General features: G+C 56.7%; 1 protein-coding gene across 1 annotated transcript; it reads right to left on the bottom strand.

Moving 5' to 3' along the window:
* Window positions 1-994: 994 nt before the first annotated feature.
* On the bottom strand, window positions 995-10,553 carry MATN1 (matrilin 1). Its single transcript, XM_045895470.2, has 8 exons — window positions 10,460-10,553; window positions 8,003-8,349; window positions 5,554-5,776; window positions 4,710-4,835; window positions 3,826-4,242; window positions 3,092-3,244; window positions 2,175-2,255; window positions 995-1,513 (listed from the first exon to the last, which is right to left on the bottom strand). Exons 1-8 carry the CDS (start codon window positions 10,551-10,553, stop codon window positions 1,464-1,466), a joined length of 1,491 nt encoding a protein of 496 aa, XP_045751426.1. The 3' UTR covers window positions 995-1,463.
* Between the last annotated feature and the right edge of the window lie 10,033 nt (window positions 10,554-20,586).

Genomic DNA, 20,586 nt, shown 5'->3' with positions numbered 1-20,586 from the left:
GCCTCTAAGGAAGACCTCTCAGGATGGTCTGAGTCTCTCGTAAAAGCCTTTTACGGGCTCTCAAGTGTGACTCTAGTAGTAACACTAAAAATGCCCCATGATGCAGGAATGAGTTCAGCAAATCACCCAAGCTCCCACTCTGGGAGACGAAGGATTGAGATTGCAGGGGGCACTGCTCCAGAGGGGCCTGGGCGAGGCCGGCAGACCCCAGGTAGGCCTGAGGGGACATGAGGATCAGGACACTTTCTCATGTGCCATCCCTGAGGTGGGGGGCTGCTGCCGTCTGTGCTGGGATGGAGGCGAAGCTGCTGACGCCCAAGGAGGGAACAGAGAGGACTCCAACATGGGTGTGGGGCTGAGGGGGGAGGGGCACCTGGGGCCAGGGCCGGTGTGGCTGGGACCCTCCCAGCATCTCTAACTAACGCACATACACTCAGCCCATAGGCTCCTGTTACAACTTAAACCCACTCTTTTTCCCCAGCTGGGTGAGGGTGATAGGGCACTCTACTCTACTGTAAGTCTCTTAAGGGCAGGGACTGTGTCTGTCTCGTAGGCGACCATCTTCCCACTGCCTGCCATGGGCCTGTGCTCTGTGTTTGTCATCTGCATGCATGCATGCTTGAATGAATGAATGCCTGAATCGGCCTATCTGCTGTCATGGCTCTTCTTTTTCTTTGATGTCTTGCAGTCCTAGATACAAGTCCTATCTCTCCAGCTGATGCTTTGCTGAGCAAGTCATCTGAACACCCAGACACAGCTTCCCCGTGTGTATAATGAGGGCGTCTCAAGTCCACCGTGGGCAGGGCTGCTGGAGAAGGAAGGGAGAGCCTGTAAGGGCAGGACGACCGCACGCTGGATTCGGGGTAGCGGCCTTCACCACTATTCCCACCACTGTTGCCACCCTGCAGGGGCCCCCTGCACCCGCCGCCCTCACCAGGCCTTCGTCCGGCTCCCCGAATGACCACACTGCCTCTGGCCCCATTCAGGGCTTAAGTTAAATCATATTTAATTGTTTTTCAGAAGGGAATAGAAAAATCAGGAAAGAGATTCACAGCACTCGCAGTCAAGAAAGGGTTAACTAAAAAAAAAGGAATATATTAAGCTTTCAATTGAAAAAATGCAAACGCAGTCCCTCTCACACTCACCCCTGTGTTCTCACTCTCACACACGCATCCCTGCTCTAGATACACGCCTGCCCTCAGGCATGCACACACGCACACGCATGCTCCCAAACATAGCCACGCTCCTAACACATGTGCACATGCCCATGCACGCGCACACACACACACCCAGCAGGGCTGGCAGGATGGTGGGGGAGACCTGGTGCCCTCAGGGCCTGCCCCTCCCCCCTCACTGAAATGGCAAAGCTAGACTACACTCGGGGCTCTAGGGGACACACGCAGGACTCGGCAGGCTGTGCTTGCGGTGGGGAGAGAGAGAGGCTGTGGCGGGGACAGGCAGCCTCAGACGACTCTGTTCTCCAGGACGGCCAGCCGCTTACTCACAGCTTCCAGTGGACTCACGGTTAAGGACAGGCGCAGGCTGACCAGAGCAGGGGGGTGATGGCTGTCCCACCTGCACTCGGGACCCCACTTCCTGTGTCCCCCACCTCCCAAGAGCCTCTCTTCCATGGGTTCTCTCACCCTATCTACAGCTTGCGTCCTCCCCAGTGTCACTGCCCTCAGAATGGTGCCTTCCCCAAAACGCGCTAGTTACAGTGTGCCCTGAAGGCCCAGCCTTGCCCAGTGGCAGCTCAGGCCTGCTGGGTCCCCCACCTGAGCCCCCACCCCGTCCTGACAGAGGCAGGGGAGTTGTTCCAGGCCCAGCCTCATCTGAGTAGAGACTGGTATTCTTCGTGTCACTGAGAGCCTGAGAAAAGGGGAGGCCACAGGCTCCATGTTTTCCTGAGCATGGCTAGGACTCTGGATGTGTGTCCAGTCTCTAGATCTTGGCTTCTGCCTCAGTTTCTCTGTTTACCCTCTAGGAGCCTCTGCTTTTGACAGGATCAGTACCAAAGCCGGTGCCAGCCCATCTGTCCGGAGTCCAGCTTATCTCCAGCAGGAGGCAGAGTCCCACCTGGGACCCCACACACAAGGGGCGTGGCTCCCTCTCCCGCCCTGCAGTGCCCTGCCCCCCCCAATCCCCGCCCCTCAATGGCCTCTGGGAAAGGATATGCTTCCTGGTCAGGGCCTGCAGCATCCCCTCCACTTTGGTCTGGAATTTCACAATGGACTCGCAGGCACACGGGTCTTCCTCTGGAGTGGGCAGGAAGTAGGGAAAGAGAAAGGGAAGGTGAGTGGTGGTGTGGCGGGGGAGCGAGGAGCGGTCACAACCTAGGGCCAGGACTAGGGAGTCTTGGGGGAGTGCGGGGGGCCTGGGAGAGCTGAGAAGACAGAGACACGTGTAGGGTTCTGAGGCAGAACTCCCAGGAGTGATGGACGGGGAGACTCCGAATGTTCTCCAACCCCACAGAGCCCTGATAAAACCTCCAATACCAGCATCTCCGTGCTGGCCCCCACTGCATGCAGGGCACTGTTGCTAGGGGCCTCGGGGTCATCTTGGCAGCTTCATCCAACACTCTGGGTTGGAAGTCATTAATCATCCCATTTTACAAATAAAGAACCCGAGCAGTGAAACAACGGGATCCTGGCCAACAGCCAGTTCCTGCCAGAGCAAACGCACAAACTCAGGCATGTCTGACTCTGGAATCCATCCTCTCTACCACTGGGAGGATCGGGGGAGGCAGCAAGGTTCAAATCCTGGCGCCTCCGGTTATTAACGATTGTTCCACCCCTCTGGGCTCGGTTTTCCTGTCTGTAAAATGGGAATAATAATATTTCTACCAATTAGGACTGAATGATTTAATATTTGGAGAGTACTAACAACAGTGCCATTCATGTAATAAGCATTCAGCCTATGTTTGCTGGTTGCCAAAGTGAGACTGGCCAGCCCTCCTCCTGCTTCTGCCAACTCTTGTTGCCACCCCAGCTCCTGCTTCTCCCCACCCACATCCAGTTCCAGAATGGCTCCCCAGTCTCCCCCCGGAGCCCCACCCACCCCTCCCATCGATGCCATCCCTGGCCTCACTAACCCACGCAGATCTTATTCTGCAACCTCTTGCCAATCTGGTTGATGGTCTTGAAGTCAGCCGTGTAGAAGTAATGCTCTGCCACGGGCTCTGAGGCGATTTCCCTCAGCTCGTCCTCCACGGCGTTGCCCACACCCACAGCAAACATCTTAAAGCCTGCCAAGAGGAACAAGATGAGTGACAGTGGTCATGGGGACAGGCAGCCGCAGCTGAGCTTCCTGGGCAATGCCCAGGCGATCAACACCAGACACCTCCTGGTGGCAGCTTCTGGAATTACAGGCACAGTGCCTAGGACAAAGACCTTGAGGAAACCAACATTCACTGAGGTTCTACCCTATGTCAGACCCGTACTGATTCTCTGGACCGGGAGCTTCGTAACCTCATACACCCCATGACCATCCATCTGGTGGCTATTATTATCCTCATTAAATAGGTGTTAAAAACAGAGACTCCGGCTTGTCCCAAAGTGGGGTTGCCTTCCAACAGTTGGTGTGTTCTGGGGAACATTCGACTGGAAAACCTCCAAACCCCACCTACAAAAGGACCATTGAAACAAGCTGCTTACTTTTCTGGGGCCTCCGTTTTCTCATCCCCGATAAGAAAGAGTTGGACAAACCCATCCCTCCTCATTCACATTGAACTTGAGTTTAGGGCACTAGTAACAGACAACCTATAGTCGAGCTGTTCCCTAGGTACTCCTGGCCATCAGTGGCGTTCAGGATCCAGGCATCACCTACCAAGTTCCTTGGCTTTCTTGGCGGCATCGTTAATGTAGTCCTGGCTCCGGCCATCAGTGAAGACAATGCCCACCTTCTGGGCCCCAGGCCTAGCCCCGCTGGACACAGTGAAGGAATTGTCAATGAGGTACTTGAGGGCAGCCCCGGTCATGGTGCCCTTCTCCATATATGACATGTTCCGCACAGCCGCCTTAATGTCCTTCTTCGTGTGGAAGCGGCCCAGCGGGAACTCCTGGCGCACAGAGCTCGAGTACTGCACTAGCCCCACCTGCGCCAGTTTGTCGGACACATCCAGCGTGTCCACGATCTGATTGATGAACTTCTTCACCAGCTCAAAGTTCTCCGGCCGCACACTTTTGGATCCATCAATGAGGAAGACCAAGTCAGTGGCCGAACTGCCGCTGCTGCCGCTGCAGGCTAGGAAGGGTAGCAAGGAGAGGAGGTGAAGCTTAGGGACCAGTCGTTCACCCTGACCACTAGTCAGGAACCCATCACACACCGAACTCTGTACTGAGGATTATCCCAGCCCGTTTTGTCCTCAGAACTCCCTCTAGAAAGCCAAGGTTCCTGGCCTTGTTCTTTAGCGTTGGAAATGGAAGCTCCAAAGCCATTAAATCATACAACTCAGAAGGAGTGGCACCAAGAGTTGAACTCAAGACTGTGTAACTCCTTCCACCATACTAAACCCACCACCCACCGTGACAAAGAGGGACAGAAGTCAGAAGGTAACTTTCTGCAGACACCAAGTTCTAGGAGGCATCTATCACCTTTGCAGATTGGTCCAGAAGCAAAGTGCAGAGAGGCTCGAATGGGCTTCCTAGAGAGTGGCCAAGCCGCCCCCCTCCCCACCCTCCCCAGGGCTTGCCTGTGTCCAGCCCACTGACCATTGCAGGTCTTGCCATCACTGTTCAAGGTGAAGCCCTCCCGACAGGCGCAGGTGTAGGAGCCCGGGGAGCTGAGGCACACCTGCTCACAGTCATGGTCTCCTGTGGCACACAGGTCTGACACCACTGTGGGGACAAGAAGACAACTCAGAATCTCACTGTCACAGGGCCTTGGACATCTCAGCCAGGGTGGCCCTTCAAACATTCAGGGAGACTGAGGCCGCCAACTGGGTGAGGTCTGAGCCCCAGACCCTCAGCCCAGGGCCGGAATCCCTGGCCCGCCCCATGCTGACTCTCAGCCCCGCCTCCCGCCCTATTCAGCCCCGCCCCGTCGTTAACTCAGCCCCGGACCTGTCCATCCCCGTCCGGCCCCGCCCTGGCCCGCCCCCGATGCAGACTCAGTCCCGCCCTGTCCAGCCCCACCCTGTCCAGCCCCGCCCCGATCGACTCTAGCCACGCCCCCGCCCCCCCTCCCTGCCCCTGCCCCACCCCGACGCTCAGTCGGCCCTGTCCATCTCCGTCCGGTCCCGCCCTGGCCCGCTCTCCATGCAGACTCAGTCCCGCCCTGTCCAGCCCTCCGGTCCAGCCCCGCCCCGATGGGCTCTCTAGCCACGCCCCCATCCCGCCCTGCCCCTGCCCTGGCCCCGCCCCGTGGCCCTATCCATCCCTGTCCGCCCCGCCCCGGTCCCACCCCCGATGCGGACTCAGTCCCGCCCCGATGCTCTCCGTCACGCCACGCCCCGTCCAGCCACGCCCCCCGCTGCGGCCCCGCCGGGACGCCAGCACCCCCCACGCTCCGCCGAAGCGCCCCAGCCTTGTCCACCCCCTGGCCCTCCCGGCGCACCGCAGAAGGCCTCCTGGAACTTCTTGGACAGCTTCTCGATGACGCTGTAGCTCTCCACGTAGTCGACGTGCTCTTCCTGCGGCTCACTGGCGATCTGCCGCAGCGTGGCCTTGTCCACGCGGCCCACGCCGATGGCAAACAGCTCAATGCCGCTGGCCCGGGCCCGTGCAGACACGTCTCGCACGCTGTCCTGGGGCCTCCCGTCCGTCACCACGATGGCCACCTAAGACACGCGGGGTGCGTGTGAGGACCAGGTCTCCCTCCCGCGCTGGGCTGGGCCGCTCAGCCCTCCAGTAAGCCCCCGGGGCCACTGGCAGAAGAGGACCCTGAGGCCCGAGAGGCAGAGTGGCTTGCGCAGGTCACACAGCTAGTCCACGGCAGGTGGATCTGATTCCCCGCCAGGGTTTTGCCCCAGGGAGGAGAACCTGACTCGCAGAAGAGGAGACAGGTTTCCTCTGACTGAAAGACATGGCTGAGGTGTTCTCCCATCTGACTAGCGCCTGTGGGTGTCTCCCCTCTCGGGGAGGCAGCTCTGTGATGATCTGAGGGCAGGACCATGTCTCCCTCCTCAGACTGGGGCCTCCGAGGACAGGTCCCAGCAAGTGTGCCCGACACCGTGCAGTTCTGCCCTTTGGCCAGCAGAGGGCGGGCGAGGCTAAAGAACGGCGGTTCTGCCTCCAGTCTGGCCATCCTTCCCCTCCAGGCCCTGGAGTGGGGGCGGCCTTCCCACTTAGATGGCTCCCTCTTCTCCCTCCGTTCCCCAGGATGCTACATGTCCTTTCCGTAGGGGAGAACACTGTCTGCTCCCCTCCCCACAAGGCTCCCCTGTTTGTGCCCTGGGAAGGGAGACAGAGGGGACCCTGGCGCTAGGCCTAGCCCTTCCCACCCCGACCTGAGCTGAGCCTGCCCTGAAGCCAGGGTCCTCACAGCGCCTCTCTGCTTCTGACCTGGGTCTGCTTCTGATTCCTGGGTCCCCACCCTCGGACCCCGGTCCCCAAACCCCTGTCTTAGTGACCTGTAGTATGGTGGTTGGAAATGCGGCTCACCCTCCTGAGTCATCTAATGAGATGACTCATGGTCCGAGGCCAGGAAGGGGAAGATTATTTTTCATATCACTGCCCGGGACCCCCTGGGGAGTGATCTTGCACCATCCCTTCCCCACCAGAGGCCGAGGCTCACCTAGCTGAGACTGTCCACAGCCACAGGCTGCCACATTCCCCCGAGACCCACAGCCTTCTGCAACCCCAACTGTCCCCCTTTAATCCAGCCTTGGGACTTTGAACTCACCTTGTAGGGGCCTCCCACAGGTGGATTCCAGGCTGGACGCTCCAGGTCTGGGGGAGTTGGCACTCTCTGTCCTCACATGCCCACGCCAGGCCACTGGCCTGATGTGGACTGACACAAGTGACTGGGGGTGTGACAGCTACGGACGTCACCACCATCCCCTTCACCACCTCTCTCTTATTAGGATCACCCCAGGTCATCACAGCCTCTCAAGGACCTCACGTCAGAGCTTGTAAAGGGCCCCCACAAAGGACAACCAACAGGCTGCCCTACAGGCCATTTCTTCGAGGGCTATAGTGGCCGGGATTGTGTGCTATTATCTCTAGACATCCCTGCCACTTACTAACTGGGCAAGACACTTAAGCCTCCCATGCCTCAGTTTCCTCATCTGCAAAATGAGGATACCACCTCCAAGCAAGTTTGCATTCCTTCGGCGCTCATGTGTCAGGCATGTCCTGCATGGGGGTAAGAAAATACGTCCCCGGGGCCGAGGCCCTGGGCAGGTAAAGGGTGACTCCTTGGGGCCGTTGAGGGCTATGAAGGGGAGATGTGGGCGTCTGTGGGCAGACCACCGCGGAAGAGAACACCTGACCAGCCTCGCAGGCCCTGGGCTGAGTCCTGGGAAATCCCGCTGTGGGGACCAGGTCTGTGAAGTCCTCGGCACCCGGCCTGGAGTCCGTACTGACGTTGGCTTGCGGCGCATCATCTCATTTTTCTGAACCCCTGCCCTCAGAGGCTGATTAAATAAAACCTGAGCTAACCCTTCCGTGGGGCTTGGTAGGGCCAGCGCTGTTCTGAGCACTCTATGTTACGGACTCACAGAGTCCTCCCGACAGCCCCTCGAGAAAGTTGGTTTACTGTGGTTTTATGGGTGAAGGGACTGAGGCAAGGAGCTGCACGCGCTGCTCAGGGTGACACAGCCAGTCCGGGGAGTGGGGGGCGTCTGGACTGCCTCACTTGGCCTCGGGGAGCCAAGTCCACCAAACTGAAATAATCGAGCTCTCACCAGACTGAGGTCCTGCGGTCAGAGGGTGGATAAAGATGGGTTCACATCCCAGCTCTGCCACTTGGCTTCGTTGGGTCTAAGACACAACTGTGAGCCGGTTTGGAGAATCCTGCAGGCGGTTCACAGCAGGACGCTGGCGGGGAAGGGCGGGACACGTACCTTGCTGATGTCGGGGGACCTGGCACGACTCCCCTCAGTGTCGCTGAAGGCTTTGGTGATGGCGAACTGGATGGCCAGGCCGGTCATGGTCCCCGTGGACAGCGGCTGGATGCGGCGCACGGCCTGGAGCAGCGAGGCCTTGGAGCCGTGGGCCCACAGCGGGAACTCCTGCTTCACGGCGCTGGCATAGTTGACCACGCCCACCTGGGTGGCATTGGGCCCCACATCCAGCGACTCAATGACCTGGGACAAGAACACCTTCACCTTCTCGAACTCCACAGGCCGCACACTGCGCGAGCTGTCCACCACAAACACCAGGTCCGTGGGCCGGGTCCGGCAGAGCTGCCCTGCGAGGGGACGGGAGGGAGAGGGCCAAGAGCAAGGGCAAAGGTCAGGGGCTCCTTAGACCGAGACTGGAGGCCTCCGGCAGTGTAGACTGAAGCTGAGCCAGGCCGGGTAGGTCCTTCTGTCAGCATGTGGACACCCGGGCAACCCACTTGCCAAAGGCCCCCACAGCTCAGCCCCGTGGGAAAGACAGAGGCTCAAATCTCAGCCTCGGCTAAAATTAACAAGTCAGGAAACGACAGATGTTGGCGGGGATGCGGAGAAAGGGGAACCCTCCTACACTGTTGGTGGGAATGCAAGCTGGTGCAGCCACTCTGGAAAACAGTATGGAGGTTCTTCAAAAAGTTGAAAATAGAGCTACCCTATGATCCAGCAATTGCACTACTGGGTATTTACCCCAAAGATACAAAAGTAGGGATCTGAAGGGGTACGTGCACCCCAATGTTTATAGCAGCAGTGTCCACAATAGCCAAACTGTGGAAAGAGCCCAGATGTCCATTGACAGATGAATGGGTAAAGAAGATGTGGTATATATATACAATGGAATATTATGCAGCCATCAAAAGGAATGAGATCTTGCCATTTGCAACGACGTGGATGGAACTGGAGGGTGTGATGCTGAGCGAAATAAGTCAATCAGAGAAAGACATGTATCATATGACCTCACTGATATGAGGAATTCTTAATCTCAGGAAACAAACTGAGATTAAGATTAAGGCTGGTGCCCAGCCCTGTCCTGGCACCCTGCACGCACTGCTGCTCAGCCCTGATGGATCCTGTAAAGAGGGGATTGCTCAGAGAGGGGCAGTGAGTTGCCCGAGGCTGAGATTTTTTTTTATTATGCTATGTTAATCACCATACATTACATCACTAGTTTTTGATGTAGTGTTCCATGATTCATTGTTTGCATATAACACCCAGTGCTCCATGCAGAACGTGCCCTCTTTAATACCCAGCACCAGGCTAACCCGTCCTCCCACCCCCTCCCCTCTAGAACCCTCAGTTCATTTTTCAGAGTCCATAGTCTCTCATGGTTCGTCTCCCCCTCCGATTTCCCCCCCTTCATTCTTCCCCTCCTGTTATCTTCTTCTTCTTCTTCTTCTTCTTTTAACATATCCCTACAGAGGCACATCTTTCCAGACACCCCGGGCAGGCAGCACCATGTGCTGGAAAGTGCATGGAGCTGGAATGAAGCAGAGTGGTGTTTGAATCCCGGCTCAGCCCCGCTGTGGCCCTGGGCAGCTCACTGCACCTTTAGGAGCCTCAGTTTCTCATCTGTCCTGTGGGGAGAATAAAGCTCACTGCTTGGTACTGTCACTGTCCTGGCCCTGCAGCCAGGCGGGGCTCAGTACACAGGCCTTTCCCTCTGCGTCCCGGAACTGAGCAGAGCTGCTCCTAAGTGAGGATGCAGGAAGGCTCAGGAAAGGGAAGGGGTCCTGGGCCGTCCCAGCCCCCCAGCCACAGTGCCCTAGGTACCAGAGTTCCTCAAGGGACCTGAGGAATGACCTTGCAGCCGCACTCTGGTCCCTACTAGTTAAGCTACAAATGGGTAAACTGAGGTCCACAGAGGGTGAGGGAATTAGCCACACCATGGAGCAGTGGATCGGGAACCAAGAGAACTCCCTTCTCCAGCCTCAGTTTCCCCATCTGTACAGGATGAGCTGGGCATTCTGGGATTCAGTGCCCAAGGCTGAAGCTCTGGGAGTGGTACAGCAGGTAGGAGCCTACACCCAGGTATGCTGGAAGGGCTGGGGAAAGGGGGGTGGAGTCCTGGCCACCCCAGAGCTGCACTCGGCCCTGGGCCTGGTGCAGCTCCATCTTCTGTCCTCAGCGACCCACAAGACTGGCCCTGGCAGCATGCGTGGTCCCCGAGGGTGGCCTGGGAGCTGGGGAGCCCCAGGGAAGGCTCTGAGACTGCAGAGACAGGCCCACCCCTGTCCCTCAATGGAACAGACTGAGCGTCACCCCTGCTCTGGCCCTTACGCACGTCACCATTGCTGTCGGCCCCCGTGCCAGCCTGCTACCCCCCCCGGCCCACCCCAGGATCCCACCCAACCTCTGCTCATCTCGGGGCCCAGCCCCCTGTCCCCCACCTCCCGTGGACCCCCTCACCTCCGGCGTGGGGGGCGAGGCCCAGCGTGCACAGGGCCTGGAGCTGCAGCAACAGGCCCCACGTCACGAGGCTGGCGCCGGCGAGGAGCCTCATGGTTCCGGCAGCGCGGGCAGGAGCCGGCACAGTGCTGGGGGCCAGGGGGGTCCCGGGCTTATCAACCTCGCTGCCCAGCCTCCCAGCCAGGCGGCCCCCACTGACGTGGGGGCGGCTGCCCGGGCCCCTAGCCCCCTTGGGGGGCGTGGCCCGGGCTGAATGGAGGTGTGTGTGCCCAGAGAGGGAGGGAGCCACCTGGCCTGGGCTCAAGAGGCCCCTCCGACCACAAGGGCTCCTTTGCCTGGAGAAGCAGCCCGGGCTGCAGCCGGAACTCAGGAAATCTCAGGTGGGTGGAGAGTGGCTCCTCCAGGGGTTGGAGCGGGCCCTGACCCAAAGCTGCCACTCCGAGCCCAGGGAAAGCCCAGCCCAGGAGCCTCAAGCCCCAGCCCAGCCCTGCACCCTCACCCCACACCGCGCCGCTTCGCTCACCTGCATCCATTTCCTCATCCAGCCCTGACCCTGCTCCGCCTCGGCTGTCCCCTACCTCTCCACCTTCTCCCTGCCGGGCACCTTCACCTGGGGTCTCCAAGGTGCCCTCCGGACCTTTGTACAGGCCGGGTCACCCGCCCCCAACGCCCTTCCCTCCCATTCACTCTCTGCCTAACAGAATCTTTCAAGATCATCGCTGGAAATGACCTGTGTGCTCAGGGCGGTAGAGAGGACAGTCAGGAGCAAAGACTTGAAGCCAGATTACCTGGGTTTGCTAGATGCTACCTGTGTGACCGTGGGCCAGTCGCTTCACCTCTCTGAGCCTACCTTCTAAGGTGGATGAGAGGAGCAGGGTTCTATGAATCGTCTCATTTAATTCCCTTGACAACCCCGTGATGCAGCTACTATTATGATCCCCATTTTCCAGAAGAACTGAAAAACAGAGAGATGAAGTAACTTGTCGGAAGTCACACCGCTAAGAAGTACCATTGCCGGGGCACCTAGGTGGCTCAGTCCATTAAGTGTCCGACACTCGGTTTCGGCTCAGGTCATGATCTCAGGGCCGTGGGATCGAGCCCTGAGATGGGCTCCGTGCTCAGTGGGGCGTCTGCTTGAGATTCTCTTTGTCGCTCTCACCTTGCCCCTCCTCCCCATGCCCCCTCACACGTGTGCACGTATGCTATTTCTCTCTCTAAAATAAATAAATAAATCTTTTTTTTAAAAAAGTATCATTGCCAGAACAGGGCCCCAGGTCAGTGCTGTCAGCCACCCTGCTTGCTTGGGTGGAGCTTGGTGGAGCTGCCTCTCTCCCCTGCTCCTCCAGGATTAGGACCCCTTTCCCGTGCTTCCATCACTGTGTGTCTCACCCAGGAGCTGGTAAGAGTCTGACTGATTCATCCCTGCATCTGGGCCCAGCCCAGGGTCTGCACTGGAAGGCAAAAATAAAGGCTTATAAGTAAAGGAACATCACCAGGAATGGCCCCTGCTGCTGCAAGGAGGTCTGGTAATATGGAAAGAGCATGGGCTTGGCCAACTGAGAGACCCAGGTTCAGATCTCCATCTGTGGCTGAACAGCTGTGTGACCTAGAGCTGCTAACGTAACCTCTCTGAGCCTCGACTTGTTATCATGCAGTGGGAATGGTAGTTCTTGCCTTGCCTGCCTCACTGGGACCGTGTGAGGAGGCAGTGAGAAGACAGAAGGGGAGATGGGGGTCAAAGGATTATCATCTTTCCAGCAGACAGGATCGTTAACATTTAAGACCTGTGTGCCTCACCCTGTATGAGTTATGCCTTAAAAAGAAATGTACAGACTTTTTTTTTTTAAGTGACCCAACCAATAGTCTCACAATCTTCAGCGACAATGGCAACCATGCTCTCTTACTGTGTCTCCTTGTTTTCCAAACAAACCTGTGAGGTCAGCAGCTCCAAGGGCATCAGCCCATTTGTCATATGAGACAACTGAGGCCCAGAGAAGTCCATGACTTGCCTGAAGCCACCAGCCAGTTAGGGGCGGAGCCCAGCCTGGAACTCAGGCCTCATCCCTCTTTGCCCCCGGTTTAGAGAAGGAGGAAGCAAACAGCATTTCCCTCTGACATTTCCCACGTAGATTTCATTTATTCGTATCATTCATAGCCGTCCCCAGCTCCAAACGCTAGTCAAGGCTGCCGGTCCCTTATCCCTCTACAACTTTTAAGCATAATTCTTTTTTCCAAAGACACTGCAGGGCAAAACAACGGCAGTGCCTCTCACTTCCCAAAATTGGGTCATAAATGTGTTAGCTGCCTCCCACTGGCCATCAGCTCCCTCCGAGCTGGGGGATGGGGCGGGGGGCGTCTGGCCCGACTCAGCCGCCACTGACCCTCAGGACCCGGCACGACGCCGGAACAGGGTATCTGGTCAGCAAATGAAGAAATACATTGAAAGAAGCAACAGGTAACACACGGGTTGCATTTCCTGGGGAACCGACCAGGGTCAGGCTGGGGTCTGCAGCGGTGGCCGCGGCCCACTGGAGCTGCCTGAGGAGAACGTGATCCGCAGCCTCCTGGCCCCGCGTCCCCTCCCCGATGCACGGGACCGCGGCCGGAGCTCGGGGTACACGGCTCTCTTGGCCAGGCCAGCAGCTGGGCCCATGAAACAGCTCTTTCAGCCCCGAGTCTGAATGGCCGTTCTATGGGCTCCTCCAAGGAACACAGGCGCCTTTTCCGTGTCACCCATCTGCTCATTAGCAGGGCCACAGAAATGGGCCACAGGTAAGTTTTCAGGAGCAGAGATAGGTTCCCCCCCCAAAGGGGGCAGCTTTCACATTCCACAGCGGGAGCAAGGGCTTAGGGGGAGGAAGTTCAGCCTATACATTGAGGAAAGAAAATAAATATTTGTGTTTTCAAAATGTGAAGCATTTTTCCCCCCAGGAATGAAAATCGGGAACAGTGTGTCCGGTATGAACCAGAGGAAAAAAAGGCTCGCAAGTCAGACAGGCAGCCGTCAAGGGCTCCTGCTGTTCCCTCTCCTTGTTTTCACACACCTCGGGTTTCCAGAAACTTAAAGCCTTTAGTGTTTTGTCCGAGAGAGCGCCTTGGCACTAAAGCGAGGGGCCCCGGGCAGGCAGTTCCGTGGCAAGGGGCGCAGGGCTCCCCTCCCGCGCCCCCAGGACTCCACTCCTTTCCTGAAGAGCAAACCTGGTTATCGCGCGCTCCTCCTCCCTCCTTCCCCCCGCCAACCTCGCAGTTTGGCTGGATCCACACATACCTTTACTCTTATTTATTTACTCTGTCTCTTTAATTAACTCTAAACCAACCAACTCACTTGGTGAAAAACACTCTCCTCCTCCTCCTAAGAAGTAACAGCCGTGAAATCTCTGGGTTGCTGTACCATTTATAAAGGTATTCCAATGTGCCTTCCAGATACATTCGAAATTAATTAAATTTGACCTCTGCATCCGCACATCACCGAAAATTACCTCGTGTTCTGCCAGTGGCACGCATGCCAGACTTTGAGGAATCCTGTGAAGGGCAAAGCTCCGGAATCAGACACAGCCCGGGTGGGAGTCCCTGTTGCTTCACCCGCCGGCTGCGCGTGACTTCGGGTGAACCCCCTCACCATTCTCTCTTCTGCTTCAGGTCTGCAAAGTTGGAACCTCAGCGCCCACGTCACAGGACGGTTGAGAATGACATGGATGAACGCTGCATCCACGTCTCTTGTTTCTGCCTTGCCTTCTTGTATCGGTCAGAAGAGAACAGGCTAAGCTGCGGTAACAAGTAAGCCCTTGGATGGCAGTGGCTTAGCACAAGGGCGTGTTTCTCTCTCATGACACAGCCCAGTGCTAGACACAGGCCCCCCTGCGCAGGCTCTTCCCAAAGCCACCTCCATCTGACTAGCCCACCATTTCCAAGTCCTCTGTCTCTGGCCGCATGAACGTGACGGAGACAGCAAGCGTCCCTCTTCATGCCCTCTGATAAGGAATACACATCACCTGGCTCTGCCTAGAAGCCCAGGAGTAGGACATGGGTATTTAGTGTCACCCTTCCCAAGTGAAAAAAAAAAAATCTTCTGTTGGCCCCACCTCACTTCTAGATGAAAATTCAGATTCAACTGGGCATTCAAGCCTTCTCACAATCCGTTTCTTGCCACCTTTTCCGGGCCATTCCAGTCTCCCTTCTGTCCCCTCTCTGCCTCCCCTGCTCTGTCCCCTCTTTTCTGTGGCACTGAGCAAAGCATACTTTTGCCTTCACTGCAGCAAATTCCACTTCAGGTTTTACTGACTGGTGCTCTTGGTTCTTGCCCCGTGAGCCCGTGGGGGCCTCCCAGGTAGAACCTCTGCTTTTTGCACTGGCACATTATCCCAGTCTGTGCTCAATAAATGGCGACTCGTTTTGCTATGGGGGAAGCCTAAAACCTTGACTCCTGGGCTCTGAAGGAAACCCAGAGGTCATCTAGAGCAGTAGATCCAGCCTGGCCACTGCCAGACTCACCTGGAGACGCCTGTCAAAAATAGAGTCCCCCCCACGTTGGTGCCTTCTTGGGGCCAGAGGGCCCGCCCCCACCCCTAGGGGCAGCTGTGGAGCTTTCCATGGGGAATGGCTCCCACTGTCCAGCACGCCGGCAAGAGGAATGAGCGTTTGGAGGGGAGGCTTAGGTTTAGCGCTCGGAACCACGGCAGAGCCAGTTGGTGCCTGTCCCACGCCCCTCAGCCCACCTGCGTGTGCACCTCCAGCTGCTGCAGGCAGCCTGGGGAGTGCACGTCCCCAGAGCAGCCCTCAGCCAGTGAGGGAGAGGAGCCGGGGACACACAGCTTCCCCGTTCCCCGCTGGACAATTCTGGCATGGACCCCATGCGGTTCCTTGGAGGGTCCCATGCAGGAGGCAACCCGTTTATCAATGCACTTCTTACTGGCTTGTATCCCCTCCCGGTCTCGCTTCCCCTCTCATTATATTTCCTGGGGCCACCGCCCAAATAAACTACTCGCTCCCAAGTTCTTGTCTCAGGAGCTGCTTTGGGGAGCATTTTAAACGAAGCTAAGGCAAAGCTTTCCCAGGTGTGGGAGACCAAGACAAGGATGTGCTTGGGGCCCTTCTGGGGGTGGGAGAGAATAGGCCTCTGACAGGTGGGGCAGGGGAGGGGAGGGAAGAGAGAAGAGGCCTCTGACAGGCAGGGCAGGCGAGGGGAGGGAAGAGAGATGCCCATTTCGGACCCTGAGGCCAGCCAGGATCTGCGGGCTCTGAGCAGAATCCTCACCTACCTGCATTTATGGGCTTTTCTCTGTTTTATCCTTCCTTTAGTTACCCACAAACTTATCAGTAGAGATCGGTTAAGATTTTTCAAAAGAAAAATAGATTCCCAGGGTCTATCCCAGACCCAGTGAATCTGCATTTCGGAGCTCTCTAGGCAGTCCTGATGTAACTAAACCACAGTCTCATAACATAAACCTAAACTCTCTCTCTGTCTTGGAAAGCTGTTGTCCAGCCTACGGAGGGACACCTGTTGGAAGGGAGCTTGCTATCCCCCAGGGCGTTCCATCCAGCTCAGAGAGCAGGCAGATCTCCTGTGTCCCAAGTTCGCTGACCTGAAAGATCATGGTCGGGGCCCCACTGAGCTGATTCTTCCCCGAGGAAAACATCCTCATTTCCTACCACCATCTTTAACAGCACGTGGATTTTGGTTCCTTAACCCGCCTGTTGCCAGCTCCCAGGGCATTTTGATTTGTCTCCCTCCCTCCTAAAGATTTGAGCTCTGAATTTAATATAATCCTCCAGCTCACAGAACAGAATATATTTTCTCCTCCATTTTCCAGGCTACCTCACCTCTCTTCATGCTGCCTGAAGTCCCTGCTGTTTTCCCCTCGACTTCAAAACGGAGCCACTGGAGACTGAAGATGTGCGACCGGTGTTCGACTCACCTGTTTCATCCTTCAGCGTCAAAACTCTGAATCTACACTGACCGTGACCTCAGACCTTCAAGACTGTTGGCTCTGTGGCCACTTAGCGGTTTAAGGAAGGAAAAATAAACTTCCTCCAAGTTGGGCAAGAGTGGTACCTTCATTTTCTATTGCTATATAACGAGTTAGCACAAATGTATGACCTCAGAGTTCCTGTAGGTCAGAAATCTGGGCACCACTAAAGTGGATTCTCTGCTTAGTGCCTCACGAGGCTGAAGTCATGACGTTGGCTGGGCCTCGTTTTTCGGGAACTCAGGATCCTCTTTCTAGCTCACACAGCAGTTGGCAGAATTCAGTTCCTTGCAGTAGTCAGACTGGACCCCCTCCTCCACCCCCATCCCCTGCTGGCTGTTAACCAGGGGCCACTCTCAGCAGCTTGTCATGTGGTCTCCTCCCAGGCCCACTCCAGCTTCAAATCTCCCCCATGCAGAGCACCGTCTTCAGGAGGAGCCTGGTCCCCTTTAGGGATCACCTGATTAGGCCAGGCTCACCCAAGGTAATCTCCCTTTCTTAAAGTCTGCTGTGCCCCGAAACATAATCTAATCACAGGAGTGACTCTCCCATCAATTTCACGGGCTCCACTCAGACTCAGGGAGAAAGAGAGACACGAGGTCATTGGAGGCCATCCTAGAGTTCTGCCTAGCTCAGGTGGTCTAGACCAGTGTAGAATGAGGGAGGGCAGGAAGGAGGGAAGAGGGCAGGACACAGAGAAGGAAATAAGGCACTCTTCAGTTTGGGGAAAGTTGCTTCAGGGTCAGTACGGGAAGGACTAGGTGTTAACTAACTTACCCAAGTGACAGCCTAGTGGTTAGTCTCATAATTTGGTCTCCAGGCCCTTCCCTCCGTGGTGCCTTCGGTGATGAAGGAGGGTGGGAAAAGTGCCCCATGGAGTTTGATGACCGGGGAGCAAGGTTTGGCGCTGTTCTTGCTCGTGCAGTGACTACAGGCACCGAGGAGTATTTTAGTGTTGAAGCTGTTCCCCCTACCAGCCTTCCTAAGGATGTCCAATGCCCGAGACATTTAAACCTTTCCTTCCCCCGCCTCCCCGAGATACCCGAAGTCACCTCCCCGGGAAGAGGGGCCGGGAAGGTGAGGAGTAAGATTCCTGGCATGTTCTTTTTTCTTCCTATGGCCCACCCAAAGTGCTTGAGAATAACTTGGCTTTTCCCAAAGCCCTCAGTTAGGAATTCAGTTCCACCGACTATAAAATTTCAGCAAGTTGGTCAAGGTCAAGGCTGACTGTATTCGTGATGTTGTAAGCTCAGAATGGTCGTCACAGGTGAGACTCCGGGCTGGAGTCACCCCCTGACATGCGGCCCCATCTCCAGGTCTTTGCCCAGGGTGTCTCTCTGCCTGGGTTGTTCCCCCAGCACGTGGAACAGAGGAAGCTGAAAGCCAGCGTCCTGCCTGACCAGCTGGGCCACTGAGGTTGACCAGATGGACTCTGTTTATTTAGGGCCATGGCTCCCCTGTGCTGGCCACTCTCTGCCGAGCCCACTGCCTATCAGGGCGCTCTTGGTGGCTAATTAGGCAGGCTTCCTCCTAGAGCACCAGGAAACTGGAATGTGAGCACGGGCTCCCAGAGAGCCCATCCAGGCAGATAGTGGACAGAGACCCGCAGCAGATGCTGCTTCTACCCACAGCAGAGGCTCCAGCACCACCCAGAGAAATCCAAGGTGGGCCCAAGGGCGGATCGTCCTCTCCCTTTAACCTGGGAACTGCTTTCCTCAACATTTTTCATTGCAAACTGGGGACATTCTCAGAGTGCCTAAGTGGATATGAATCTGGTCTCCCCAAAAGTCTGAAGGGACCCCACAAAGTGGAGAACTTGCTGTAAGCACAGGGCAAGGGTTCTTCATCAGCAAAGTGGGCATACTCATCCCCACACCCCCGGCTGCTGAGGGGTAGCTGCGTGCCCATCCTGTCCATGGTCCCTTTGGGACACACCACTGCGTATGAGGCCTCTCATATGTCCATCAGGCCTCGAACATGCTGCCTTGGTCATGGGCCCTACAAGCAGTCAGACCAGGTGGGAAGCCAGAGGCTAGACAGGGCAAGGAGGCAAGGGCGTTCATCCGAGGATACATCTAGGGTGGCCAGAGGTCAGCATTATGTCCCACGATGGGTTAACACCTCCATGAACCTTGGTGACACCCCACCCACATGACATCCCCCCAATACATCCACAGATGACACTCACATCCCAATCTCCCTCCTTCCTCTATCTCCTGACCTCCAGACCTATAGACATAGGTGTCCCTGAGCTCCTGCCCCATGCGTCCCCCAAGGTATCACAAATGCAAACAAAACTCAAGGCATCCTCTTTTGCTCCCTGTCCTGTGTCCTCAGCTCAAAGCTGGGCACCACCTTCTCATATGTTCTCCAAACATAAGCACCAGCCTTGACCCTCCCTTTTCCTCACTTCTATGTCCAGGCCCTTTGGATCCTGCTTCCCAAATGCCTCTTGAATCTACCCAGCCCCATGGCCACTGCCTGAGTTCATGCCCCCAGCCTCCCTCCCCTGGACCACGCCCCCATCCGCCTTCTGTCTGGGTCCTGCATCCTCGATGCACCCCTGTCCTCCACCACAAGCGGCACCAGGGCTCTTGACCCAGGCCTGTCCTCAGCATCAAGTGCACAATGATGGTTATGCATCAGTCCCTATCTTCAAGGGGCTTTCCAAGCTTCTAAAATCATGTCCTCGTCAGGTGGATGCAGTAGGCTGGAAAGGACCAGGGGGACAAGCTCAGACTCCGGTCAGGCCTGTTGGAGTCAAATTCAGCTTTGCCCTCCAACTGATCATGACTTTGGGCGAGTGATTTGCCAGCTCTGAGCCTCAGGACTAATCATCACATAGCACCTGCCACATGGGGCCCCGGGGGGAGAGTCCCAGAGATGACACTGAAGTCTACTCAGTAACAGGGGAATGTTCCAGCTACCATCACAGTCCTGAGAAACCGACGCTCCTGCTCCGGGACCCGGATTTGATTTTGCTGACCCTCCTGCCCTGGGAGAAACATCCGTGCACGGGCGCCCCTCACCTGCCCAGCCTGTGCTCAGCCCACTCCTTCCTGGGGCTGGCTCCTTTCCGGGCCCTCCAGCTCAGACAGGCCCTCTCAGTGGGTCCCAGCTCAGCCCTGTCAAAGGACCCCTGTGTGAGTCTCAAATGGGGCATTGATAGGGCCGTAGTGAGGGCTGCCCAGCCGACGGCGGGCTGGCTTGGCTTGGCCAGGCCACACAACTTCCCCAAACCCAGCTATTTCCTGTTTCTCGGGCCAGCCCCTCCGGGCCGCCTGGCCACAGGGCACAATCCTGCTATACATCTCTGCCTGAGCCTTGGCTTCCGGCCAGGAGGGATGGGGTGGGGGGAGGTGTCACTTCAACTGGTCCTCAGGACACACAGCCAGTGCCGTCCATCTCTATCAGAGCCTCACTTGATCAGTTCCTTGGGGATCTGACAAAGAGTGATAAAAGCCATAAATAAATCTGCTCCCCTGAGAAAAGCTGACAACCCCAGAAGGTTGGTAACTCCTTCCTCAGCCCTCTTGTGGCTCCCTGCCTCTGATCTCATCCTTTCTAGAGCCTGACCCTGTACTCCCCTGCCCAAACCCTTCAGGGACTCCCCCATCCCAAGATAAGTCCCTGCTCCTGGGTGCAACATTCAAGGCCCCGTTAATACTGGGGACCAAGCCCAGCTCACACTTCCCAGGGCTCTCTGCTGACTTCACTCAGGCAGGTCCTTAGCAGCTCAGCCTTGGAGGACAAAGGCCAGAGGTGGAGACCCCAGAGAGAAAGAGATTATTGAAGAATTTGATTCCTAGGTCTAACCATGCCTAAAGCCAGAAATCTCTGGACTTGTCATTTATGGGAGCCAAGAAATACCACAACCACCTTTCTTTTTTTTTTTTTTTTAATTAATTTGGCTCATGAAGATTTCTGTTACTTGCAACCATCTCCTTCCTGCAAATGCCCTTCTTGGCTGAAGTGAGCCAGGGTGGGCTTGCGGCCAAAGGACAGTAATGAATGCAGAGGCCCCACCACCTCGCCAGGCTCCCCATCCCCACGTGCAGCCACAGTGACCTACCTACCCCAGCTCCTCTCCCCATCTCTGCAGGGGCCCTCTGCATCCTTCCCCCCTTTGCTTACCGCTGCCCGCTCATCCTTCCAACTCCG

Source organism: Mirounga angustirostris, unplaced genomic scaffold (genome assembly GCF_029215605.1).
Source record: "Mirounga angustirostris isolate CCGP_5_RB_7025 unplaced genomic scaffold, mMirAng1.0.hap1 SCAF_4, whole genome shotgun sequence".
In the NCBI taxonomy this organism is placed as follows: Eukaryota; Metazoa; Chordata; class Mammalia; order Carnivora; family Phocidae; genus Mirounga; species Mirounga angustirostris.
This window is presented reverse-complemented; position numbering and strand designations above follow the sequence as displayed.

What these genes read in the sequence shown, in the direction of transcription:
- MATN1 (XM_045895470.2), bottom strand. Translation starts at nt 10,553, where the DNA reads ATGAGGCTCCTCGCCGGCGCCAGCCTCGTGACGTGGGGCCTGTTGCTG. An exon ending in TGATGGCAAGACCTGCAATG is followed by an intron (nt 4,243 to 4,709) that starts GTCAGTGGGCTG and finishes TACCCTTCCTAG; the next exon opens with CCTGCAGCGGCAGCAGCGGC. An exon ending in GCAGGCCCTGACCAGGAAGC is followed by an intron (nt 1,514 to 2,174) that starts ATATCCTTTCCC and finishes CCGTGAGTCCAC; the next exon opens with TGGAAGCTGTGAGTAAGCGG.